Source organism: Vombatus ursinus, unplaced genomic scaffold (genome assembly GCF_900497805.2).
Source record: "Vombatus ursinus unplaced genomic scaffold, bare-nosed wombat genome assembly UNPS02010193.1, whole genome shotgun sequence".
Classification (NCBI taxonomy): domain Eukaryota; kingdom Metazoa; phylum Chordata; class Mammalia; order Diprotodontia; family Vombatidae; genus Vombatus; species Vombatus ursinus.
The window spans coordinates 2,318,093-2,344,354 of NW_020949971.1; the positions used below are offsets into that span (position 1 = coordinate 2,318,093).

General features: G+C 50.3%; 1 protein-coding gene across 2 annotated transcripts; it reads left to right on the plus strand.

Annotated features, from left to right (window-relative positions):
• The first annotated feature begins 83 nt into the window (after window positions 1-83).
• SLC7A2 (solute carrier family 7 member 2) lies at window positions 84-25,949 on the plus strand. 2 transcript variants are annotated; one of them, XM_027853662.1, is made up of 12 exons: window positions 84-350; window positions 6,557-6,947; window positions 7,265-7,420; window positions 8,402-8,567; window positions 10,097-10,227; window positions 10,478-10,700; window positions 13,843-13,982; window positions 18,522-18,624; window positions 19,082-19,263; window positions 20,846-21,012; window positions 24,729-24,837; window positions 25,723-25,949. In XM_027853662.1, exons 1-12 carry the CDS (start codon window positions 345-347, stop codon window positions 25,860-25,862), a joined length of 1,914 nt encoding a protein of 637 aa, XP_027709463.1. In that variant the 5' UTR covers window positions 84-344; the 3' UTR covers window positions 25,863-25,949. The 2 variants fall into 2 exon arrangements, with proteins under 2 accessions (XP_027709463.1, XP_027709464.1); XM_027853663.1 differs by lacking the exon at window positions 13,843-13,982 and adding an exon at window positions 14,243-14,379 and having other exon boundaries at window positions 85-350.
• The last annotated feature ends 313 nt before the right edge of the window (window positions 25,950-26,262 follow it).

Sequence of the window (26,262 nt, forward strand, 5' to 3'; positions counted from 1 at the left end):
AGAAGATGAAAGAAGAGAAAGGAGAGAGAGAAGAAAAGGAGAGGAGAAGGAGGGGAGAGGAAAGAAGAGAACAGAGAGAGAAGAAAGGGGGAGAATAAGGAGGAGAGGAGAGGAGTGGAGAGGAGTGGAGAGGTAGAGGAGAGGAAGCGCCTTCGAGCCCATGCCCACCCACGCACTGGTCTGGGGAGGAGTGAGGTCACTTACTACGCACAACCATACAAATTAACAGAAAACAAACACAGGTTTGCGTTTGCCCTACATCCCTGTCCCTACCTTGGGCTGTTGTTTCTTTGCTGTGGTCCTCATGGGTGCAGTTCTGCTTCTGCTGGTCTCTCCGCCACTTCATGCAGGTCTCTCACCATTTTTCTGTCTTAGTCTTTTTAATGGCATTTACAACATTATTTCATTACTTTACTACATGCTAACATATCCAGTTATTCTCCAATAATTGGACGTAAAAGTTGTTTCCAGGTGTTGGTGGGTGGTTGTTTGTTTTTTCTTTTATAAATACATTATGACTGAGTATTTTGTATGGCTGTGAAGATTTATCTACTGATAATTCCGTTTTGCAATGTTTTAATGTAAAGTCCTATGTGGTTATCCCTTGATTAAAAGGTACAATCAGTTTTGTGACTTCTATTGTTGTTGGATTGATTTCTAAGTTATCTGCATGAGTCTGCAGTTCCACCAATAATGTATTGAGCAACCATTTTCCTTACAGCCTTGCTAATGTTAAAATTTCTCAAATTTATTTTGCCTTTTTTCTGTTGTGCTACGTTGAGATTATCTTGGTTTGCATTTCTCTACTTATTAAGAAATTTGAGTGTCTTTTTTACATAGTAACAAATTTTGTTTTCTCCAAAAATTCTCTTATTTGTATTCTTTGACCACTGAGGAGTGTTCATCTGATGGTTATCTGTTCATTAGCTTTAGCTGATATATTTGCTACCACTAATTTTTCCTTAAGGAAAATGAAGATTTGCCTGCCATTTTAGAGAGGTAATGTGTCTTGTCATGCGATTTCATTTTTTGTCTATGTACAATCAAATCCATTTATTTTTGTCCCTAAATAATGTCTTCTATTTCTTTGAAAACACTCCTCTCTCCTTAGGACAAATGTATTGTTCATTTTTCCAGTTTGGGGGTCGGAAAATACAGCTCTTTTACTATCTAGTTGTGGGGCTGGTCTTTCCTTCCTTTTCATGGAAAGGAATAAAATGTCTTTTTTAAAATTATTTTTACTTTTTAACCCAAACTTGACCAACTACTCTAAACAAAGTTTCTCTGCCTTCTACTCATAAGCAGGCATGTTTTCTTTTATTTGGACTTTTTCTTTATCAAAAATGGAAGTTTTTCATTGGAGATTACTTTGTCTCCCTTCTTCTCCCCCCCTCCTCCATTCAGGTGCTATGTCTAGGTATATTCAATCTCCCGTCCTCTGTTATTCAGGTCCTGAGAATTCTGTTTGTAAGTTACAGCCTGTTTTTGCAGGTTCTGGGAAATTTTCTTTGACAATTTCTTATTCAGACTCTGTCCTTAATTTTCTGGGAAGTTGGGAGATATCTGTTTCGATTTTTCTCCGGTTTGATTCTTTGTTAAACATTTAATAAGCACCTGCTGAGTGCTGCCTGTGTGCTTTGCTGGACTGTGTGGGGTGGGTCCTACCCCTCGAGGCTTCCTGCTGTGAATGCTGCTTTATGTTCTTTCCTTCTGGTTGCTTTGGGGTGATTTTCAGCATCTCCTTTTCTTCCCATGCCCTGCCTTGGCTGTCATGCTGGTTTCTACCGTAGGAAGTCAGTTGTTAATTTTGTTGATCCTTTTTATTGGATTTTCTCTTATTGCTTATTTCTTTCCATTCTGTTTCAGGTAGCTTTTAATTCTGGGGTTAATTCCAGTTTTTTTTTAGCCTTTCTACAAACCCTTCAATTGATTTTGATATTTTCTGACTAGTCTTGAGAACTTTGGCTGAGATATGGGGATATTTTGCATGTTTGCTTTTGATACCTTAAGTTTTTCACATATTTTAAAAATTGTATTGGCAGTCTTTTTAACTTTTATTTTAATTTTATTTTGGTTGATTTATTTTCTTAGGTTTTTTAAAGCTGATTTTCTTTTTGACATTATTCTTTCTTGGTGTTTGAAAATTATGAGCAACTTCTTTTTCCTTGCCCTTCTCACTCCTCTATCGTGTCCAGAAAGCCCAAGAGTTCTCTCTACAATGCCACTCTGCAGTGTGCTCTGCTTACTAGGTCAGGGAAGGATATCCTATATTTAAGGACTTACCTGACTCCCATGATATCAGTTCTCCCCTTCCCCTTCCCCCAGTCAACAAGGCATTATTATAGTCATTTCTGTGCTGGTTTGAATAACTCAATATGGGATTTCCAGGATTAGCCTAGAACCAGAAAAATCCTTGGTTTGCCTTCCAGATTCCCCAATTGTCAACTGTTGACTGAGCCTTGGTGCTCTCATCTGCTACCCTGAGTGTGCACAAACAGGCCCTGGCCCAGGACCTGGGAGGCAGGATCTGCTGTGTGGGCTTGAATACAGTCTCTTGGTTTGTTAGGAACAGAAGCCCATGGTCATGTGACTTCAAACGCCTACAGCTCACATCCTTGCAATCCCGCCATAGTGTCATGCTGAACCTTGTGGAAGTGTTCCTCCCACTGGTGCGGATCACGAGCCCTCCTCCCTCTCTGATCGTGTTCATTTCTTGCCCAGATCTTTCTGTAGACAATTTGCTCAGCCCACTGGAGGTCTTTGGCTGTCCAGCCATCACATTTCATTGGCGTCCATGCAAGAGCTGTGTGCTAAACAAAGTGAGAAACCTGTCTTTGAATCCTGCTGTAGATGGTGGTGATCATGGAAGATAATAGGGTGGGGCCCAGCCTGGGGGAAGTGCAAAGGGCATTTTCTGTCTGAGAAAAATGTTTCTAAATTTGAGTGAGAGCCTCCTCCTTGCTAAGCAACTCATATCTTGAGATTCCCCATGATAGCAAATAATAACAATGACACCTTGCTGGTTCATGAAGTATCATCTCTGCATTGTGTCCATTTGAGAGATGAGGAAACTGAAATTCAACTAGAAAGTCTTGTTGGGGTTGAATGGGAGTTCTCTAGCTCAATCCTGGACTTGCCATTGTATTCCGATGCCTCTTGGGCTTTTTCTCGTTCTGCTCAGTATTTTGAAGTTACCATTCCTCCATAGGGCAGCTGATGCCCATGGAAGCATAGCTGGTCCTCATGACACCCAAGGAACCTAGGACAGATGGGGCTGTCCTTCCTTCCTCCCTTTTCATTAAGCTTTGTTGCTCAGCAAACGCCCATCCGAGAGCAGGGCAAATCAAGTGAGATAAATCCCATCACTGTTAGGCCACCAGATGGCCAAGGCCATGTCATTGAAGGGACAATAGAATGGCCCCCTCCCTGAAGGCAGGCACCACCGACCCAGGTGGGGCTCTGTGGAGCCCTCAGAGGCTCACCCAGTACCAGCTTGAGCCAGGTTTTTCCAAATCTGTCTGGGAACAGAGGATTACAATTGAGAAGCAGCGTGAAAAGTGTGAGGAAGTCAGCTGGGACCTTGGGGACCTCGAGGAGGCTGATAGTTGTGGGTTCAGTCTGAAATTCCACTCCACCCCCGCTTTGTCCAGCTGCTCCCAAGTGCGTTTCCCTCCAAAAGGTGTCCTTGGCAGGATGACTATGGGGCAGTTTGAAATTTCAGCCTAGGCTGGGAGAAGACAGGACAGGGATAAGGGAGGGGGATCAAACCTGCCATCCTGGGGGTGGGGGAATGGAGAGACGAGATTTGTACTTTCTGTTCCAACAGGCTTCTGAGCCAGTGGAGTTAGATCTCCTGAGGCTAGCTTGAAGAAGCTGTGGGTCCAGCCCTCATGGATTTGGAGTCAACTCTGGGTCTGCTAAAGACCTCCTTCTCTGGGCCTCAGTTTCCTTCACTGTAAAATGAGGGGTTTGAGCTTGGCTGTCTAGATGATAGGGTCATAGATTTAGAGTGGAATGGGACCCTTGAGACCATGGTGTCCAGAGGACAGAAAAGACCTACAATTTGGGCCCCTTCCCACCCGGGTCATCTTGGAAAAGTCACTTAATCTCTTGGTTTGAGTTTTTGTGGCTATCCCAAGGCTTCATGGATAGGAAGAGGCTGAGCTGAGCTTGGACACATGGCCTCTGATATCCTATCCGACATTCTTTCCCCTGCTCCAAACCCTCTGATTTTGTGAAGCGTTGGTGGCCACATCCCCGGGCTCGGGGCCCACCTGGAGACAGACAATCTCATTCTGAGTATCCTTGACAATCGCCTGCATAGTCGGTCTCTTTTGGTAACTACCCTGATCTTTGAAATCCCTTGTTCATTTTAGGTTAGTGGCCCAAGTGGTTGTTTTGTGCCCTATGAAGGGACCAGCAGGCCCAGAGAGGGTCTGGGACTTTGCGCCATGATGGGGAGGCTCTGGGATGCCTGAGGCAGATAATGGGGAGACTGATACCCAGGGAGAGGACAGAGTGGGGCCCAGGTCACCAGGAGGAGACAGCTCAGCTCATCTTGGAATTCGGCATTGGCCGTGGTTCTCACTGGGACCAGGGTGACCCCTGTGAGGCCTGTTCCCACTTAATTCACACACATCCCTGAGTGACTCTGGCCCGTGCCTTCCCTACGTGTGACCATTGGGAGCAGGGGGAGGCAGAAGCCAGGGAGAAGGCATGGTGGTGGTCATCTCCATTGACCTTGGGACGTGGTGACAACATGCGTGAAGACCATGTCAGGGGTGCAGAGGGCTGGTTAGCAGGTCCTAGCTAAACTAACTACAATGGTGTCTGACCCGAATGAGAGGAAGTTGGCAGTCCATCCTGGGAACTGTGGTGTAGGGCTGGTAGAGGGGCACGAGGCATTGGGGGTAGGTGGTGGGTGAATATACCAGTCGGTTACTAGGTTCCACACTTCCAACAGAGACGTTTTCTCTCCCTGCCTCCCATGATTCTTTGTCATGCTGCTGTGTCATGGGCAAACCTGGAAACACCGGCCAAAGGCCTTCCCTGCCTCTTGCCTCCCCTTGATTTCCTGGCTACAAATCATTCCGAGGTGGGGGAACAGTTGGTGTGGTGCATGGGGCTCCTGCCTCCGTCACTCTCTTCTCACCCTACAGGACCTCGGTGTCCCCTGCTTCTTTCCTATCCTGGCCTGTTAGGATGGCATCATCAACTAAGAATGAGGAGAGGGGAATGGGAAATAGCTGGGGGCTGTGTTAGCCATTCGGAGAGCTCTGTGAGATAGAAATGGAAGGCTTCACTGCCCTCATTGCCTAAGAAGACAGTCAAAACGGCTGTAGATCTGAGTGCCAGGGCATGCCCACGGCAGCAGACAGACATGTCCCATTAACGGTCATGACGCCTTCTTGCTTTTGTTTTCTACATCCTGTTCTGCTAGATGAAGCATTCTCTCCCTCTGAGAGGAACTAATAAGCCTTTTGGAGAAGTCTCCACAAACAGAAATTCCATCAGGGTCTCCTTGTGCCTTCACCAACAGTGAGAGCCTGGCGTCCAGCCTTGGCAGTCAGCCAGCTCGGGCTCCATCCATCTGTCCATCGAGTGCGTTTGCAAGGGGGAGACTTTAAGGAGGTTGTCTGTTCTGCCCCCCAGAGCCACAGCCTGGGCTAGAGAGAGGGACTCCTGCTGTCCATGGTGACGCACATCAGTGCCCAGGACAAGGGCTGGCCATTCCCGAGCTCACACGCTGCTCGTTTTTCCAGAAGAAGCCAGCTCTGAAGTGATTTCTTCAGCAGCTGAATAGCACGGGTATGGCTGCCCCTTGAGCCAGGGAAGTGGAAGTCCAAGCCCCTCGGCCTCCCAGGGGTGTGGCCTGGAATAACTAGGCAGCACGCACTCTCTCCCCGAACCACTGGGTGTCACTGCCAGCTCATGCTAACAGCCCAGGCTCTTTGGTTAATTAACGTCCTCGGAAAAGGCAGCCTTCCTACATTGGGCTTTTTTAGTGCAAAAGCAGCCATGTGGCACAGTGGATAGAGCCCTGGGCCCTGGAGTCAGAAGACTTGAGTTCAGATTCAGCCTTAGGCGCTTCCTAGCTGTGTGACCCTGGCAGGTCACTGAGTCTCTGCCTGCCTCAGTTTCCTCAGATGTAAAATGGAAACTGTAGCACCTACCTCCCAGGACCGTACCGTTGTGAGGACCCAATGATATTACTATTTGTAAAGTGCTGAGCACAGTGCCTGGCGCATAAGACGCGCTTCATGAGAACTGCTTGGCCGGAGTAGTACTCTAGAGTGGTGAGGGACAGTGCCCTCCCTGTTCCTGGAAGCTACAGCCCTCTTGGTTGGCTTTGGGTGGCAGGGAGGGGATTAATGTAAATCTGAAGGACGCCACTGACAGATGGACCCAATGAGTGCTTCTGGCCCCACGCTCCCTAGACCTTCCCTCTGTTGTCCCCCACATTCCCTTTTGTCTCCTCTCCCAGAAAGCTTTCCCCAGCATTTGTTGAACGACTGAGTGACATTAAATCTGCTTTGGGCCTTTGTTTTCCCCATAGATCACTGCATACAAGATGATTCCCTGTGGAGCCGTGCTGACCTTCACCCGCTGCCTCCTTCGGAGGAAAATCGTCACCTTGGATAGTCTGGAGGACTCCAAGCTCTGCCGCTGCCTGACCACTGTGGACTTGATTGCCCTTGGGGTGGGAAGCACCCTCGGAGCGGGGGTCTACGTCCTCGCGGGGGAGGTGGCCAAGTCTAGCTCCGGCCCCAGCATTGTGCTGTCCTTCCTGATCGCGGCCCTGGCCTCCGTGATGGCCGGCCTGTGCTACGCGGAGTTTGGGGCCCGGGTCCCCAAGACGGGCTCTGCATACTTGTACACTTATGTCACTGTGGGCGAGCTGTGGGCCTTCATCACAGGCTGGAACCTCCTCTTGTCTTACGTCATTGGTAGGTCTGGGCAGTGGGCAATCCCAAGCGCCCTGGGCCTTGTTTAGTATCAAAGGCTGTGCTGAGCCTGGGGCCCCAGGGACCTCCCATCCACATGGGAGACCTGAAACGGGGACCCTGGAAGGAAAGAGAGCCTCTCGGTGCCCTGGAAGTGGCTGGTTTTGCCCCGTGCCCGGGAGCCACGTTCGCCACGTTCTCCACGTGCCCTTCCAGGATTTGTGTGGCCCGTGGCCCTGGTCCGTTGGGGGAAGGCCTGTCTGCTTCTGCCCAAGAGCGATTCCCAGTGCTCCTTATGTCCCATTGCTGTTTTCGTGCAGGAACCTCCAGCGTGGCCCGGGCATGGAGTGGCACCTTTGATGAACTGCTCAACAAAGAGATCAGCAGGTTTTTCCGGAGCCACCTCAGCATGTACTCCCCGGGGCTCGCCGAGTATCCAGACTTCTTTGCCGTGTGCCTCATCCTCCTCCTGTCGGGTAAATGTTGGGTCGTCCGCTGATTCCTCACGCCCTCATTCAGCCCCCCTTGGTGTGCCGGCAGAAGGGGTACCGAGACAGAAGTGAGAGCCCCTGCCCAGACAGTGGAGACCACATGTAGGTAGGGAGTTCTACACAGGGGACCTCTAGCAGACGGGCTCAGCAAGGCGGCCCCGAACAAACGAGGCATTCCAAGAGACAAGTGAGGAGGGAACGAGGGTGAGGCCGTGTCAGAGACCTGCCCTGCTCGAGGCCCGTTGGGCATGCCGTCGACTGGGGCAAGGGAAGTCACCCACAGAAAGGCAGTTTGGAGCGAAAGCTATCCCATCCCAGAAGTAATAGGGAGCCATAGAAAGTTACAGCTCCAGCCTTTGGAGGACTCCACATGACTGCATGTTGAATCATAGTTTGGTCAGCTCTCTGGGGCCATGCCCCTGGGCCTGCTGTGATGGCGTGTTTTGAGATCTGCCCTTCCCTGTTTCTCCTGGCTGCTCCCCAGGGATGGCAGGGCTCCATGACCAGGACCCCAGGCGGGGACAGATAAAAGTCTCACCTTTTGCTTGCCCTGCCTCTGTGTTCATTGCACATGGACGGGTCTTTTCTAAGGTCGGCAGGGAGATCCTCTAACCAGTGGATAGAACAGAGAGTCTCCATGGTTCCATGAAGGAGTGCCATGTCTCCTGCTTTCCTCGTGTGACCACGGGCGTGTCCCTGCCCTGGGGGGCTTTCTGTCACCTCCGCAGACTGGATGGGCCACAGGCCCTTTCTCTCCAGCTCTGCCTAGGACACCCGTGGGGAGGGTGGGGACGGCACCCGCCGTTCTGAGGCCATCATCGGTGCACGGGCACTGGGCTGCCTCCCAGGGCACATCCCTTTCCCCAGGGCAGTTCAGAGAGAAGAAGCATTGGCCAGCTCACCTGCTCACCCCCGGGGACCCCGCTGCCACCTCCTCCTCAGTATGTGCCCCGTGTCCTTCCACAGGCCTCCTGTCATTTGGAGTCAAAGAATCGGCCTGGGTGAATAAAATCTTCACAGCAGTCAACATCCTGGTCCTGATCTTTGTGATAATTTCGGGGTTTGTGAAAGGCCACATCGCCAACTGGAGGATCAGTGAGGGCTTCCTCAACAATATCTCTGCCGCCACCCAGTAAGTGGACCCTTGCTGCTCAGCTTTGCTGGGCAAGAGCCTGGTCTGGGTCAGCTCCCGTGGTCTTCTCAAGGGCCTTTGAGGGCCCAAGCCCCGGCTGAGGAGGCGTAGGACCTGCACCTCTGACCAGCAGTGCCCATGTGGCCTTAGGGAAGTCACTCCCTCCTGTGGCCTCAGTTTCCCTCTCTGTAAAAGGAAAGCATTGGGACTCCATGACCCCCGACACCCCCCTGCTGACCTTATGCTTCTCAGAGAGTTTCTTTGGGTCCTTTCTAACTGTCCTTGGCTACCTTTCTGCCTTCTCCATACCCCCCAGATGGACTTGTATGCACATTCAGCCACCACCGGGGTCGGGAAGGATGGGTGAGGCATTTGCCTGGTTGGGGGAGAAAGCTGACTGCTCTCCCGCCCCCCCCTCCCAGCTGCCTCTGTTTCCCCGGGGGCAAAGTCAGGGGGTTGGCTCAGATAACGCTTGAGGGTCCCTTCCAGCTCAGCATCCATGTTCTATTTTGTGGCCCCTCCCCACTCTCGATCTGGGCTGCTCCCACCTCTAGCCGAACCCCAGCTGGGACCCAGGCTTCCCAGGGGGCCCCATCCAGCGATGGCACCAATTCTGGGGGAAGGTGGGCTGCCCTGGTTCTAAATAGGACCGGATTACAACTGAACTCTCTCCGCTCCCTCCCTAGCAACTTAGGGGAAAGCAAATGGGGAAAAGTCACCCCCCAGGAATCATGGGGGACTTCTTGGAGGGGGTGGCATCTAAGGTGGGCCTTAAAGGCTGAGGAGGAATTCAATGGGCCAAGAGAAAGGAAGCCATTTTAGGCATCAGTGAGAGTCGCTAGCAGAGGCCAGGGAATGCGGGGAGTATTCCAGGGCAGTGGAGGTCTATGTGGACCAGAGCAGAGACTATGTGGAGTCGTTATTCAGTCCTGACCGACCTTTCGTGGTTCCCTTTGGGGTTTGCTTGGCAAAGATACTGGAGGGATTTGCCATTTCCTTCTCCAGTGGATACGTTTTGTCAGGCAGTCTGAGGTTAAGGGACTGACCCAGGGCCACACAACTAGGAAGTGTCTGAGACTGGATTTGAACTCAGGTCTTCCTGACCCTGGACCCAGTGCTCTATCCACTGGGCCAACGGCAGAATATGTGGAGGGGGAGTGACAATTAAATGTTTGTGACAGAGGTAAATATTAGGAAAGATACAGAGAAAAGAATCACAGATTTGTAAGAAATGCCCAAGTGTCGTGGGGTGAGCAGTGAGTCTGGGGTCAGGAAGACCTGGGTTCAGATCCTGCTACTAGCACAAGCTATGTGACCCTGAGCAAGCCGCTTCAGCTCCATTTCAAAGCAGTAAAGTCGGGGCCCTTGGGACCACAGGTAGAGCTCGAAGCGGCCTTGGAGGCCTTCTGGTTCAGCCCCTCTGAGGCCCACGTGGTTTCAGTGAGGACTAGCCCGGAAGCCGCTGCCCTCGCTTGGTGTGGCCTGGGCAGCAGGGTGAACGGTCTTGTCTGCACCCTCCCCGTCTCCAGGGATCCGTCCAAGAATGAGACAAGCCAGTACGGGGTTGGCGGCTTCATGCCCTTTGGCTTTAAGGGGACGCTGGCTGGAGCTGCCACGTGCTTCTACGCCTTCGTGGGTTTCGACTGCATTGCCACGACTGGTAAGAAGCCCCTCCGCTGCTCTGCTCGCCTGGGGATGCTGGAGGACCTGGCTGCCTGGAAGGGAGGGGGGCAGAGGCCCGGGCTTGGCCCCCGCTGCACATGCTGCCTGAGGACCCCGGAGCGTGCCATCAATCCTGCCGGCCCCTGCAGGAGCCAGGGCGAGCTGAAGCCGGGGGCCAGGGCGAGCCGAAGCTGGGCTGGGGAGTCCACTCACCCGAGCCTCCCTGCCTTTTCTCCCCGTTTCCTCAGGGGAGGAGGTCAAGAATCCTCAGCGGGCCATTCCCATCGGCATCGTCACCTCCCTGCTCGTGTGCTTCATGGCCTACTTTGGCGTGTCTGCGGCCTTGACCCTCATGATGCCCTATTACCTCCTGGATGAGACCAGCCCCCTCCCCGTAGCCTTCGAATATGTGGGCTGGAGCCCTGCCAAGTACGTGGTGGCCGTGGGCTCCCTCTGTGCTCTGTCCACCAGGTACGTGCTTTGGGGGCCCAGAAGTCAGGACTCGGGGTGCACGGAGTCCACAGACCCCATGGGCTTGTGGGGGAGGGTGGTGACTCCCAGGCCTGCTCTGGGTCGCACAGACCTAGATGCCCCCGTTGCCAGGTAAGACACTGTAATGGCACGGGGGCCTCCCACAGACACTGTCCTTTGATGGAAGAGGCTGCTCTGACAGGTAGTGAGCTGTCCCTCACAAGAAGTGTTCAAGGTGGGTTTGACAGCATCTGTCCTGGAAGGATTGCAGGTCAGGGACCCTTCCGGCCAGCTTGCCCCATACGATCCCATCAGAACATCCCAGGGGGCTGTTCCTGGCAGCTGTCCCACGCAGTATGTGTGCGAGTGTTTAGGTGGCAGAGGGGTTGGGGTCCCCGTCAGTAACAGGTGGGAGAGGTTCTAATGAGGCCTCATTCATGCCTCCTGTGACCCCATTGGGAGAGGGAAGGGTGGTCGGGGCTGGGGAAGGGGATCCAAGGGGAGGTGTGTGTTTCTCGTCCCCCTTCCTGATTTCCAGCCCTTAGAGAAACATTGAGCACCTGACACAGGGTTGGGGTCCGGGCAGGCCTGCCCACAGACTCTGAAACTGTGGACGGAGCTTGGAGCATTGAGCCCCACACTGCGCTCTGAGCGTTAACACGCAGTCAGAGCTGCCCAGGGTGGGAGGCGGGGGTTCAGGACGTGCTGCGGTAAGCAGGGTCCCAGCTGCCCGTGAACTGACAAGGGTTTTTGATCCAGGTTCTGGGTATGAGCAGGGGCCGAATTGACTGCCATCAGCTCCAACTCAAAACTAATGCTGGCCAAAGAAAAGTCACGTCCTTCTTTCTGATAGAGAGCCAGGAGAGTTGGGGTGGGGTGGAGCAGGGCTAGCTGGGCTTAGAGCTGGAAAGACCCGGGTTCAAATCCCAATTCAGACGCTCGGCGACCCTGCAACAGCCTGGGGTGCCCTACACACACCTCTCTCCCCAGCTTATTTTCCCAATACCAATGGCTTCTGGATTTAATTGGGGAGTGATTGGAGGTGAATTGCTTTGTCAACATAGCAAAGTGTTTTTAGGTGGAGTCCAATTATCTTCCACTTTGGGAAGGAGGGGAGAGCCTTGAGGCTGCTCTCTGAAACCGTGCTGGGCTGGGTTGGGGGAGGGGAAGCTCTAGAACCAATGGGAGAATCCCAAGATTTTGGTTCTTCAGCGTAGTGTAACAGGCCTAAGAACCTGCCCGCTCTTGCAGCTTTCAGCCTGGCCCTCACTTGAAGGCTGGTGGTCATCTAAATATCTGCTGGTATAGCCCGTCTACACTGCCATCATTCTGACACATGGTGGGTTTTTCAGTGTCGACGTAGCAGGGCAGCATCAGTCTGCTTTATTGCCCTGAAAATAGAAAGGAATATTTTAGGTGGGATGGAAGCTGGGTGAGAGCCCCTCAGATGTCAAGTGGAGGTGGAGGGCAGGGGATAGACCAAAGGCTCTGCAATGCTCCGGGAGCCCAGGCGAGGTGGAGGAAGCCCAGGGCAGCCTTGCCCCCCAGTTCTCCTCCTCTCCAGCCTCCTTCCTGTTCTCAGGCTTCCAAAACTGCTCAGACAGAGAGAAGGACATGCTCCCGAGGCCCCAAATCTGCCCTGTGGCAAAGGGAGCCCTGCGTGGGCACAGTGTCCAATCCGAGCCTTGACGGCAGGTCACGGTCACAATGGCGCTTTGGGGAACAACGCAACCTTGGCCTCCTTGCTCGTTTTAAAATTTAGCCTGGTTTTCTAAAAGTCTGAAATTGTGGGAACCAATCTCCTCATAATCATTAAAAGTACTTTTTGAAAGGTAAGAGTGATTACCTGCTGAAGCCTTAAATTCAATTAAATTTTAACCATTAAATTAAATTCTGTCTCTTTAAATCAAGGGTTCTTTCTTTTCTTTTCTCTTTTGCATTTTAATAACTATTTCCACCTTATTGGTTCCCTTTGTGATCTATGTAAAACATACCCTGAGAAAGGAGGCTCATGGCATCAAAAGGGTTAAGAAGCCCTGCTTTAAATTGTGCTACCTGCCATGTTTGGGGAGATGGGACAACCGATCACATGATAAGTGAAGGGTTCAGATGATTGGAAAGCTGGTTTGAGCCAATATCTTCCTTCCATTTTCCCAACACCACCACTGACCTGAGCAGCCGCCCAGGGAGAGGTGGGTACAGGCTTTCCAGCTTCTGCTCACTATGGAAGGCCCTGGAGGTCAAGTGACTCACTCAAGGTCACATGTAGGATTGTAGGCCTAGACCTGGAAGGCACCTCAGAAGCCATCTCGTCCTTCATTTTGCCAGAGGGGGAAACTGAGGCCCGTGGAGGTTTCAGGCCTTGTCCGAGGTAACACAGAGCAGTTAGTGACAGCTGGGATTTGCCATCAAGTGTTACTGTACATGCAAGTGAGAAGCAACTATGGACTAGCTTATTACATACACTGGGGAAAGTCAAGAGATGTGGGTTTGAATCTGGCTCGTGCCATTCATTAGCTGTGAAACTTGGGCTCATCCTTTCTCTGCTCTGAGCTGCCTCAGTTTCTTCTTGCTAAATGAGGGGGGTGGATTTGGATGCCTCTGAGGTCTCTTCCAGCTTGATCCAGGATCTCCTCAGACTAGGACCTAGTGAATCAATTCCCTGGGCCTCAGTTTCCTCATCTTTAAAATCTGGGGGTTGGATTGGACGCCTCTGAGTTCTTTTCTAGCTCCCTCCCAGGTCCCAAATAATTGGTTGGACTTTAACTGGTTTGATGCACCTTTTATGAGAACAGGGAGACCAGTGAGAATGCCAGCCAGAGTGGGTGCTTGCTGTTTTTGAAAAGACACAGTTGGTGGTGTTAGGGTCTCTTGAGCACAGGCTAGATATTGGCTCAGCAGACTTGGCTTCCTAAAGACAGAAGGGACAGTGGGGACCGAAAACTTGTGAAAAATCTTGTGGGCCTCACGCTCTCGTTGGCAGGAGGCCCGCCATTGGCGACCCTATTGGTCCCTGAATGTGTCCCCACTCTGCCTTGCCATGGGATCCCACTCTGAGGAGGGGGACAGCCAGGCTGGGCGTGGACTCTGCCTCTGTGATGTGATCTTGCTTGCTTTCCATGTATGTTTGCTTTCCACCCAGTCTCCTTGGATCCATGTTCCCAATGCCGCGGGTAATCTATGCTATGGCAGAAGATGGTTTGCTTTTCCAATTCTTAGCTAAAGTCCATCCCAAAACGAAGAGCCCACTCAGTGCTACTTTGACATCGGGTTCCGTGGCAGGTGAGACCCAGCTGACTTTTGTATGGAGGGGGAGCCTTTGACCAAGGACATGGGGGAACGATAAAAAATGCAGATGTGGTCTCTCTGGCCTGCACTGCTCCTGCCCAGAGAGGTGATGACGAGATGTGGTTGTGTGTTTTTCGGCAGTCATGATGTTTTGACCAGGTTCTCCCACCATCCTCAAGCCCACCTGAGTGGGTCCCGTCCGTGTTTCCGCCATGGAATGACTCGTCCCTGAATTCTGCACTTTTCTGTTTTAGTCTTCTCGGCTCTATGTTTCCTTTGCCCCGAATTCTCTTTGCCATGGCACGGGATGGTTTACTGTTTAGATTTCTTGGACGATTAAGCAACAGGCAGTCGCCCGTTGCCGCCACCTTGACGGCAGGGCTCATCTCTGGTAAGCTTCACAAATCCAGGGTTCTTCAGCATTCACCACAAGCACCTCGATGCATGGACCTTCCCGAGAGGGCGCATGCCTGCCCTGCATGCAGGGGAAGAGCATTTTGGACGAATGAATGAGATGGGCATGGACAGTGGGGATCCCCTGCAGTAGGAACTCTTGGTGGCGGCATACTTGGCATCCATAAATGACTTAACCCTTAACCTAGCAAGCAGGGTTTTAGCTTTTGAATTTTTTTTTCAACCCTTTCAGTCTCTTAAAAAAACGTGATTGAAATGGTGAGTCTTTCTGGATATCAAGTATTAGAAAATGATCTGGAGAAATTGATCCCCTGGAATTACTCACCCAATTGATTCGCCGCAATCTAATTCAAGGCTAATTATTTGACTAAAAATTAAGCAGGAAATGGTTCATGGTTTTCCCGTTGGTTTTGAAATGATGCTGTGAAATTAACCCAGCCTAGGCCTCTAACACCCCCCACCCTGCCCAGTTTGGTTCTTGTTTCCATGGCAACATGCCAGGTTAGGGTCAGAGGAACCCAAAACCTTTAGGTTTCTCTCAGAAACCCCATATGACTTGACCCTTCCTTCCCATTGCTTTGGTGAGCTTCCCTGGGAACGGAGGCCAGCCAGAGCAGCTTTTGAAACGTGGAGGCTCCTACCATGGGAAAATCATCCCTCCCATTCCACCATCTGCAGCCCTCCTCCCTCCCCGTAGACTGTTGGAGCTAACTCCACTATGCTGGCGGGCCTCTCCAGGCTGATCCAGTAACCCGTCTTGAATGGTGGTGCTAAGACCACCAGGGAGGTCCAGGCCACAGGGATGGGCCAACAAAGAGTGTGAGCATCCACAGGGTGCCAAGGCAGGCAGGAGAAGAGAGCTCCGTGGCAAGAGTGAGTCAGCTCCCAGGCCTTCTGCCACGTCAGTGTGTTAGCAGGGCGTCAGCCTGCCAGAGACCGTGTCTGCAAAGATGCGTATAAACGCACACACGTGTCCCTCCCTCGAGCCAGCCTCCCCACGAGCCACTCACTCATTGTCTGCCCGCTTCCAGCAGACGCTTCCCACCCCAACGCATGGAGGAGACGTCTGAGGAGACGTCTGTGGACGACTACAGGGGTCGTAGGCCTGGGAGCTGGAAGGGACCTGTGGTGCTATCCATCCGGGCATCTCCGGGAGCGTGCGCCTCCTATCGCTCCTTTCTATCCAGGCAGGGTCTGCTATAAGACGTTTATTTTTCCCATGATAAATTTGATTATAGGATCCTAAAGCTGGAAGGGAACTTAGAGGCCATTAGGTCTGATCTTGCAGAGAAGGAAACTGAGGCCCAGGCAAGTGAAGTGAACCTAGGATTCTTGCTCCCGAGCCCAGCAGGGACCTCTGAGGAGATCACTCCAAGCCCTCATTTTACAGGAGGCGGACAGGGAGTCCAGAAAGGTCGTGTGGGCATTAGTGCCCGGCACACACTGGTGGATAGACCCAGTGGTCTGTGAACACAGCAGGGGCAAGGCCCCCTCGTGCCCGACTACCACAAGCATCTCCAGAGCCATTTAAAATGTTCAGACAGCTTGGCTCAGGGGTGCCCGGGGTCACTGGCTGATAAGGGTCACAGGTGGTGATTGAATTCAAGCCTATCCTGACCCCAGGCTGCACACACCTTATCACTACCCAGCCTCTCCAAGTCAATCTAAATGTAGTCTTACTGAAACGGCCTTTTGTTTGAAACTAACATCTGCCCACTATTAGGTAACCTTTTTAACAAAACAAAACACAGCTCTGCAGCTTGCTGGACTAGTTAGCTATGTTCAAAGTTAGTCCCCGGCTTCCTAAAAACAATGCTCAACATCTTTTAGTGCCTCAGTGGTTCCAAAGGCTTCCATCTTTCTACAGAAGCAATGTTGTACGTTCTCAACCACAGGCAGATTCATACCTCAGGAGGCACTTTGACCTCCGCTGAAACGCCAACCTTGGAGCCCGGGCGTGAATATAAATACAGAAAAGAATGCAGTGTGTTTGCCACACCTGAAGGCAGAAGGGAAAATAGATTGTCTCCTAGAAATAGATGTGCCTGGCAAGGGCTTTCCCAGGGAGTTGTGGACCAGTTTCAGGATACCAATATCACTTTGTTTTCAGGTGCCTCACAAGCTCAATGCAAGAAACTAAGATTGACTCTAGTATTCCAGAGCTTAGCAAGGAAATGGTTTACATCCTGAGCCACCCAGAGCAGAGCTAGAATTGGCACTTTGTAAGAAAATGTGTGTGTGCATGCGCCCACCCACAGGTTTGGAAAACACATTAACTCAAGATACTATCTCCCCAGGCCACCCCTCTTTCTCTGTGACCACTGAAAAAGTTGTTTTTTTTTTAACTAAAGAAAGGCCACCCTTAAGCAGCCATCCCATTTGCTAGAGTATGCTTTGGTTCCAAATTGTTTGCAAATCAGGTGGAGGTGAAGTGTGGAGCCCTCCAGGCCCAAGCCTCTTTCTCCAAATCTCTCTGTCGCCTGCATCGGATCCTCTGTCCTTGTGACCCTTCCATGGCTGGCCAAGGAAGAAGATATGCAGCCTTTTGCAAGGGCCAGTGGGTGTGGGGACTTGCCTGAGAAAGATCTGGGGCCAAGGATTTGGGGGCTAAGTTGCCCAGCTGCGAGCAGAGAGTTTGAGCCATCTTTCCAAGCGGCTCTTTCTCAGGATGGTCTTTGTAGAGTTTGAGGAACCAGGCCCTACTGTGCACCTGTCTACCAAAGGGTCACTCTCTGTGCCCTAAAATAGGTAGGGAAGGAGCAGGATCAGGACCTTCACTCGGCTCACCCAGAACATGCCAAGGAAAGATGACAGACTCAGACCTGGCAATCTTGTGAAACTCATGGGAAACCAAGTTCTTACCTGCCCTGATGACTGTCCTTAGAATCAAATTCTAAATGCAAAGTCCCATGGAATTCTGAATTTGTTTCTGGGGTTGTAAACATCCACTTTTGACAGTTAAAAACCTGCTAAATTCTCCTCTCCAAATTCTTGTGACTTGCTTTGATTGGAGAAGCACAGGAGCATGGTCAAATGTAGTGGGAGAGCCTTGCCCTCAGGGAACCGGTGTTAGGGCAATGATCAGGCCTGACTCCACTCTCAGCCTTTTGGGTAGCCTTGGGTAAGGCACCGAAAGGCTCGACGTCCCTCCTCCTCCTCCATAAAGTGAGGATAAACCACCACAGCCTCCCTGGCCTATAGGAACACTCACATGGTGAGGCTCAAAGTGGATCCTGGCAAGAAGGAGCCCGAGGATTCAAGTTCAGCCCTTCATTTTACAAAGGGGGAAACTGAGGCTTAATGGAGGGAACAGGCTTGAGTCTGGCCACAGAGGTAGACATTGAGCATTCTGCCTATATACTCCTTTTAACCTCTTGGGCCTCAGTTTCTTGGTCTGTGAAATGACTGGGCAGGATGACACGGTCTCCAAAGGCCGTTCTGACTCAGACGTGGATCCCCTGTGTGACCCTGGATGAGTCAGTTCCTTTCTACAGGCAGCCTCAGTTTCCCCCTCTGTAAAATGAGGGGGTCAGACTAGATGACCCCCCAGGGCCCTGCCTATTGAATCAAAAAGAGGCTTTGTATGGGGCGGCTAGGTGACGCAGTGGGTAGAGCACCAGCCCTGGGGTCAGGAGGACCTGAGTTCAAAGCCAGCCTCAGACACAACACTTACTGGCTGTGTGACCCTGGGCAAGTCACCTCATCTCCATGAGCAGTAGAGTATCTCTACAGTGAAGGAGAATTGGATTTCAAGGTCTCTGCCGAGTCCTTTGTGTGACCTTGGTCCTCCCTTCCCTTCTCTGTAAGTAAGATGAGGGCTTAGGTCATCCGTGTGTCCTTGGTCAAAAGTACTTATTCATCCATCCTCAGTTTCCCCTTCTGTAGAATGACTAGGTTGTCTAGGTAGCTTCTGTGGTTCCTTCCAGCTCCAGCATCCTGTGATGCTTTGGTTTGCCCAGTTACATGCGTGGGCACACACACACACACACACACACACACACACACACACACACACTCACGCATCCCCCGTGAGGTTAGCTGTCCTAAATGAACAACCTTTAGTGACAGTCTTTGGTTTTGATTTCTTGTGTTTATTTCTCTCTGTTTCTCTCTGGACAGCGGTCATGGCCTTCCTCTTTGACCTGAAGGCTCTGGTGGATATGATGTCTATCGGGACCCTCCTGGCCTATTCGCTTGTGGCTGCTTGTGTCCTCATCCTCAGGTGGGCTCCTCATTCCCCTCATCTTCTTACCCTTCATCGCCCTGGTTGGAGGCTTGGTTCTGTGCAGAGATCTCTTGCTAAGAATCACCAGACTGGATTAGCTTGAGTGGGTAGAAAGAACAGGGCACATCTTGCTCTTTGGATAGTGAGTGCAAGGCCCGTGTTGGGCACCTCAGGAAACCTTGGGGTTTAGGGCAAAAATTGTTGGGTCCAGAGGTGGGAAGACCTGGGTTTGACTCTTGCCCCCTACATGTGGTTGTGTGTGACCTGAGGCGTGTCACCAGGCCTCAGTGTTGAGTTACTGAGACCCAGAAAGCCCTCGTCATATAGGACCATAGGCTCACAGTCCTACAGTCCCAGAAGGCATCAGGCTGCAGGGACTTGTCCAAGGTCACACAGGTGCTATGTGATAGAGGATTCACGCCAGGGTAATGATACAGTCTGTCCTTGGGAGCAGGTACCAGCCCAGCCTGACTCACCAGAAGACAAAATATTGCCCGGAGAAAGAAGGCTTGACCTTGGGCCCAGCCACAGACCTGATGCCGGGGTCTGGGAACAGCAAGCAGGACCTCATCAAGCCCTCGAGGTTACCCACCCAGCGGTCAGCGTCTCTCGTCAGCTTTTTGGTGGGACTGCTGGGTGAGTCCCCTTCACCTGAGTTAACAAGACCCCCATGCCACCATGACTGGCCATCTTGACCAGTGACTGGCACAGAGTTGGCAGGGAGTGCCTTTGAGGGCGTGGGGCTGGCCCCTGCCACTGGAGGATGGAGCCAAGCAGTGGAAGGAAAGCCCCTCTGGACAATGCTGTCAGTGGTCTTACCCAGTTATGGTACTGCCATGAAAGCACTCCCTGCCCCAGAATCTCCCTCACAAGCCCTCATCTCGTCTCCCCTTGGAGTCACTGATGTTTGGATGGCAAATGCTCCACCATTGCCCTGACACAAAGAGATCAAGTAGTTAAGGCACAGGATAGGTCGGGTCCACTAGGAGTCATCATGGCACCCTTGAATATAGAGGCATGTATAGTCTAGAACATCAAGCAGAGCAGATCTGGGGTCCCAGGACAGGTCTTTGGTGGGGGCATGGAACGGGAGTCACAATGCACGTCAGCCAAGCCTCCCATCTTGGTGCATTGCCAGCATGAGTGAGAGAGGACTGGATTTATTGGGAATCAGAGGATTGATGTTAACAAGGGTGATGTTGAGCGAGTGACTTCCATTCTCTGGCCCGCTGTTTCTTCAGCTATAAAATGAGGGGCTGGGATTAGATGACTGATCTCTAAGATCCTTTAAATCTGGACTCTCACAACCTCACGTTCTGTATGAAGTCCAGACCAAAGAATTCCATGGTTATGGTGCAGTTCTCCAAATAACCTTTTTCTCAGAGGACAAATATACTGCTCATTTCTTTGAGCTCCAGATCACAAATCCTCCTCAGCAAAAGCTACAGTACTGGGAAGAGACCAATCTGACCATCCACAGAGTAAAAACAAGGTGGATGAAAAGTAACTCTTGGAAAGCTCTTTTTTTTCACTCAAATATTTCCCAAATCATGGCATGCCACTTGGCCAATGAAGGGGCTGGGCCCAGAACTGAATCAGGGGAAGGCAGCAGAGCAGGCAGGACTGTGTTTGGGAAGTTACCCAACTACATCTCAGGAGAATACAAATTAAAAGTCAACTAAAGGGATAATGGGAAGCTCCAGCTTCTATCAGTGAAATTTTCCTTCTTTTCCCTTTTTTTAAATGAAAAAAAAATCTAGTGATTTTATCTACATACTTAACTCCTTGCATGGGAACTCCCTCTGCCAATGCACTGGTGTCTCTCTGCCACTTGGAGTCTTAAATCTTGCCCAGGGCATTAGCACACTGGACTTGTAGCCAGAAGTTCTGGATGGGAATTCTGGCTCAAATGCTTAATACCTGAGTGGTCTTGAGCTAAGCCATTTCAGCTCTGGGCTTCTCTTTAAAATGAGGGCATTGGATGTGATGACCTCCAAGGTCCCTTCCCGCTCTAAATTTAGGACCCTATGGGTCAGAGGGAGAACACAGATCTTCCTGACTCCAAGACTGGCTTCCTATCCAGCATGAGTGCTTTACTGCCTCTCCAGACAGTGAGCAGGGGGTTGGACTGGAAAACTAACCCTTTCCATGAAAGGGGATCCCTTTTACTGGACAGTTGGTCTGAAATCCTTTCTTTCTCCCTGGGTCTGGGGCGAAGCATTCCTGGTTCTTGGCCTCAGCGTCCTGATGACCCATAGCGTGAATGCCGTTACCAATATGGAACCGTGGTGCCTTGGCCTTCTCTCTGTGATTGTCTTCCTTATCATCAGCATCATCCTCATCATCTGGAGGCAGCCTCAGAATGAGCAGAAAGTGGTCTTTATGGTAAGTGCTCAGAGCCCCCACCTTGATGGAACATCTTTGAGGAGTTGGAGAAAGTGGTGACCTGTGGAAGGGAAGAAAAGTTAAATGACCCACAGCTTATGAACAGTTCAGAAGCCAAGGATGGCCAACCACTGAGGAGGTCTAGGGGTGGATCTGGTGGGCCTCTCCTGATTTCCATGCTCCACTCCCAGCTTCTTTCTGACTGACTTTGGCTTCAAATGAGCCAGCATTAACTTTCTGATTCCTCGTTCATGCTTTAAGGAGAATTTAAATCCTTGAGGATAGGGACTGTTTTTCATTTCTATTTTTATATCCCTAGTATAGTGCCTCACAGAAGCATACTCTTTAATAAATGCTTGCCAAGTATTGAATTGAACTGAATTAAGTCAATGTCTTGGAGCCCTCTATTAATATACCTGCTATGTACCAGGCACTAAGTTCTGGGGACAGAAAGAAAGGCAAAAAACAGCCCCTGCCCTTCAGGAGCTCACAATCTAATGGAGCAGACAAGATGTAAACAAATTTGTACAAACAAGCTACATATAGGATAAATAGGAAATAATCAACCCAAGAAAGACTCTAGAATTAAGAAAGGCATGGACCCTGCTCTCCAGGAGTGTGTAACCTAACAGCAACTTCTTTGTCTCATTCCTTTCTTTTTATGTACGGTAAATTTTGTTCTGGTCTCATTTTTATTCTTTGTCTTTGCTTTTTAGATGTAATCTGATTTTTGTTCCAAAAATTGGGGCCAGCTAGAAATCCAATGTCATAATTCACTATTAAATAACTCCTTTGTGAAGTTATTTGAAACATGGGAAGAACCCCCAAGACAATACTCCCAGAGAGTTAGAAGACCCATTTCTTTTTTTTTAATTTAATACTTTATTTTTTCCCAATTACAAGTAAAAGACAATTTTAATGTTCTTTTTTCAATTTTGAGTTCCAAATTCTCTCCCTCCCTCTCTTTCCTCATTGAGAAGGCAAACAATTTGACATAGGTCATACACGTGTAGGCATGCAAAACGTATTTCCCCGTGGAAGAAAACACAGCCAAAAAAAAAGAAAAACAAGAAAAAGAAAGGAAAGGAAAAGTATCTTCAGTCTGCATGCGGGCTCCATCAGTTCTGTCTCGGAGATGGAGAGCCCTTTCATCATAAATCCTTCAGAATCGTCTTGGGTCCTTGTATTGCTGAGAAGAGCCAAGTTGTTCACGGTTGATCATTGTTACAATGTTGCTGTTACTGTGTACAATGTTCTCCTGGTTCTGCTCATTTCGCTTTGCGTGAGTTCATGTAAGTCTTCCCAGGTATTTTTGAGAGCAGCCCACCAGGGTCATTTCATGGATGTGCAGTAGAAAAGACTCTTGGCTTCCAGTCCTGACTGCCACCTTTATGACCTTGGGCAGATCGCTGCACTCCTCCAGACCTCACTCTCCTCATCTGTAAAATGGAGGAATGAAACCTCTGAGGTCTCCCCAGCTCTAAATCTATGAACACAGGTTGGTGGAGAGGAGCCCTGCCCCAGACAGGCCTATAGAAGGATCTGTCCACCTATTTCTGGGGCACGGACCTTCTCTGTTCATCTGGCTTCCTTAGAATGAGCTTTGGTATTCTGAATGTACTGATTTCTTGTTACTTTGGTGTTCTGGTCTGTACTTCTCCCATGGGAGTTCGTAGTTCATCTGCTTCCCCACTGTCTAGGAAGTCTTTGGCTAGAGTAGACCTTCTCCAAATTCCCGCTCGAGGATCTGCCCACCATGCTGTAGAGCAACCTACCTCTGTTATTTGACTGCTGGTAGACGCCAGGCCAGTGCTTGCCCCAGCAAGCTGTTCCTCTGAGGTCTTGACAGGTGCCCAGCCACTCCCTTCTCCAGGCACACGCTACCTGTGCCCAGGGCACTGCTGCTCCATGCCATACTCTATCACTACCAGAACAAGTCAAGTCCATGCCTACCACTGCCAGGCGCTGAGCCAGTCTCTAGGGAGTTCAATCAAACCTTCTCTGTGAGCTGTTTCTGGTCTCATTTCCATTCTTGTGAATCTGGACCTGTGACCTTACTGATAGACGGAACTCCCAGAGGAGGAAGTGCCCTGTACCAACGCAGGTCAACCCTTTTTCTGTGACACATTTGCTTAGAGCAGCGAGAGTCTAAGTGACTCTGTCTAGGCTCACACAGCCAGGAGGCATCCATTTTTTAAAAAAGTGGTTTGTTTTTTTAGGCAGTTGGGGTTAAGTGGCTTGCCCAGAGTCACACAGCTAGTAAGTGTCAAGTGTTTGGTCTGAGGCTAAATTTGAACTCGGGTCCTCCTGACTCCCTGGCCGGTGCTCTATCCACTGCTCCACCTAGCTGCCCTAAAAAGTGGTTTTTGCTGATGATTTTTGTTTTAGGAAAACTCATCAGAGTTGTCCTCATTATCCTTCCACTTCCCAGAGAGCCATTCCATATAACAAATAGTATTTTTTAAAGACAAAAAAAAAGAGAGAAAAAATCAGCACAAGCAATCAATACATGGAAAACCATCAAAGACCTGTGCCATGTGTAACACCTGTGGATCTCCTACCCCCAGGAAGGGGCGTTGGGGCTGTCTTCTCAGACTTTTTCACTCAAATCACACTTGGTTTTTATGACTTTGTTATGTTCGCTTTTGATTTTTCAGCCCGTTCTTTGCATTTATGTTTAGTTATCTTACATATTATCTTAGCTTTGTTGACTTCACTCTGTATCAGTTCATATAGATCTGTCCATGTTTCTCTGTATTCATCACACATCATTCCTTATAGCACCATTAATATTACATCATGTTCATAATGTGTTTAAGCCATTCCCCCAATTGATGAGCATCTACTTTATTTCCAATTCTTAGCTATCACAAAAAGTGCTGCTATAAATATTTTGGCGTATCTCAGGGCTTTCTTCTTAATCAGTAGCTTCCTTGGAGTATGAGCCCAATAATAAAGTCCCTGTTTCAAAGGGTAGGGATGCTTTAGTCACTTCAGTTGTATAATTCCATGTTGCTTTCCAAATGGTTGTACCATTTCACAGCTCCATCAACAATGTATTAATGTGCCTATCTTTCTGCAACCCTTCCAACATTGACTTGTCATTTTTTGTCATTTTTGCCAGTTTACAGGGTGTGAGCTGAAACCTCAGAGTTGTTTTGATTCGCATTTCTTTTATTATTACTGATTTGGAGCATTTTTCCATTTTAACCGGACGATGACAGTGACAATCATTTGTTGTATGTGGCCTCTTCTCAGTTTCAGGGTGCTTATGAAATTCAGTTGCCTCGAATATCCTTTTAATGTGGCCACAGCTTATGGCCGGATGTGTTTCTTTATACTTTCCCGGCCTTCCTCTGTATTAGCTTCATGTGTCTCCAACTCTCCTTGGATCATTCAGACGCAGGAGCATGCGAGTTATAAGTAGAGAGCACGGTTGAGGCGGCTCTGATTAATGAGCACATCTAGGGTCCTGGGCAAACTCATTTCAGCTGTGCTCGACTCTTCCCAGGAGGCCCTGGATGCACATGATTGGCTCCTGGGAGCAGGAATTCTTCATCTGTTGGTCTGAGGCCTGGCAGCAGCAGCGACAGGGGGACAGAGATAGAGCTCAGGGAGAGAGTGCTGTTGGGTCACTGCGGGGCGAAGAGGGGACCTTGATGAAAGCCCCGGAGCCTTTCTGGGTGTGGGACCAGTGTCTGCCTGTCTGTCCGCAGGTTCCTCTGCTGCCCTTTCTGCCTGCGTTCAGCATCCTGGTGAACATTTACCTCATGGTCCAACTGAACGCACAAACATGGATCCGATTCAGCGTCTGGATGGCTATAGGTGAGTACCTCCCGGCCAGCAGCAGGGCCCCAGGTTGGTGCTGCTCCCCCCACCCCCAGTGCTTCTGCAGGACGTGCAGGTTTCCATCTTGTGTCTGGTTCAGAGAGGCCCTGTGGGCCAACGGGCTCCACAGGATAGAGAATCTCTCCCTGCCCCCCCTCCTACTTTCCACACTTCTTAGTTTAGGCAACATGGACCAGTGGCATCACATGTATCCATCTGTTTGCCCATTTCTAAAATGGGAATGATAAATTGTCCCCTATGGTAGGCACTGGGCCTCTGATTTTATTAGGATAGCAAATCCCAGTGGAGGAAAAGGGTCTCAGAGGGCCACCCTAGGTCCAGGGTATATCAGTGCAGGACCTGAACCCAAGTCTTGCTGGCTCTGAGGCTGCCTCTTGGGCCCCTAGGCCAGTCTGCCTCTGATGAGGAAAGCATTTGCAAATCTTTAATCCTGCAGAAATGAGATTTATTGGTGGGGGGGGAGGTTGTTACTGGAGGCACAGGGTAGAATTGCAAACGAGTGAGCCAGCTAGCTCAGCAATTAAGAGGGAAACGAAAGAGTTGAGGATGAAATTGGGGTGCAATGGAGAAAGCTCTGGCTGTAGAGTCAGAGGGCCTGGGTTGAAGCCCCACAGCTAATGTTTACTACCTGTGTGACCTTGGACAGGTCATATTCCCTCCTTGGGCCTCAGTTTCTTCACATGTAAATTGAGGATGTTGGACAGATGGTCTCTGAGGTCTGTCCAACTCTAGAGGTGGAAGGCCAAGAAGAGGTTTCATTTCACAGTGGGCGACCCACCCCAGGAGATGGGGATGTGAGGTTTGGTGGCTGTGCCAGCTGAGGTAAGAACCACTAACTGATGCCTTTTGTCTTTCTCGAAGGTTTCCTCATTTACTTTTCTTACGGCATCAGACACAGTTTAGAAGGGAGCCAAAGGCATGAAGATGAAGGCGTAAATCCGGAGAACATGGTGGGGCAAGCAGAAGAAAAAAGCCCAATTGAGGCCAGCAGCCTTACATAGGGCAAAGCCAGCGCCCATTCCTTCTTCTGGACCGGACAAGTCGATGTTGATGACTGTGCGCTCTCCACTGGGCAACACAGTCCCAGTGCTCTATGTGTCTTTTGTTGGAAACTGGGACAGGCTGTTTTTGCCAGGTTCCACTGTCCTCGGTCTGCTGCTCTTGCCACATGTCCCCTCTCTGATGTTTGTGCCTGTGGGCTGAGTGAGCCCAGACAAGAGTGACGTGTCTGGGGACCAGCCACTTCCTGGAGGGTCGTGTCCTCGGGGGATGAGCCCAAAATAAATGGGAGAGGGGAGACCAGAGTTGCACCTAGCACCTTTCAGCACATGGAAATTCTTGCTGGTTTTTTGTTTGTTTGTTTAATTTTGTCATGTAGAGTCCTGCCAGTGTTAGCCCTTG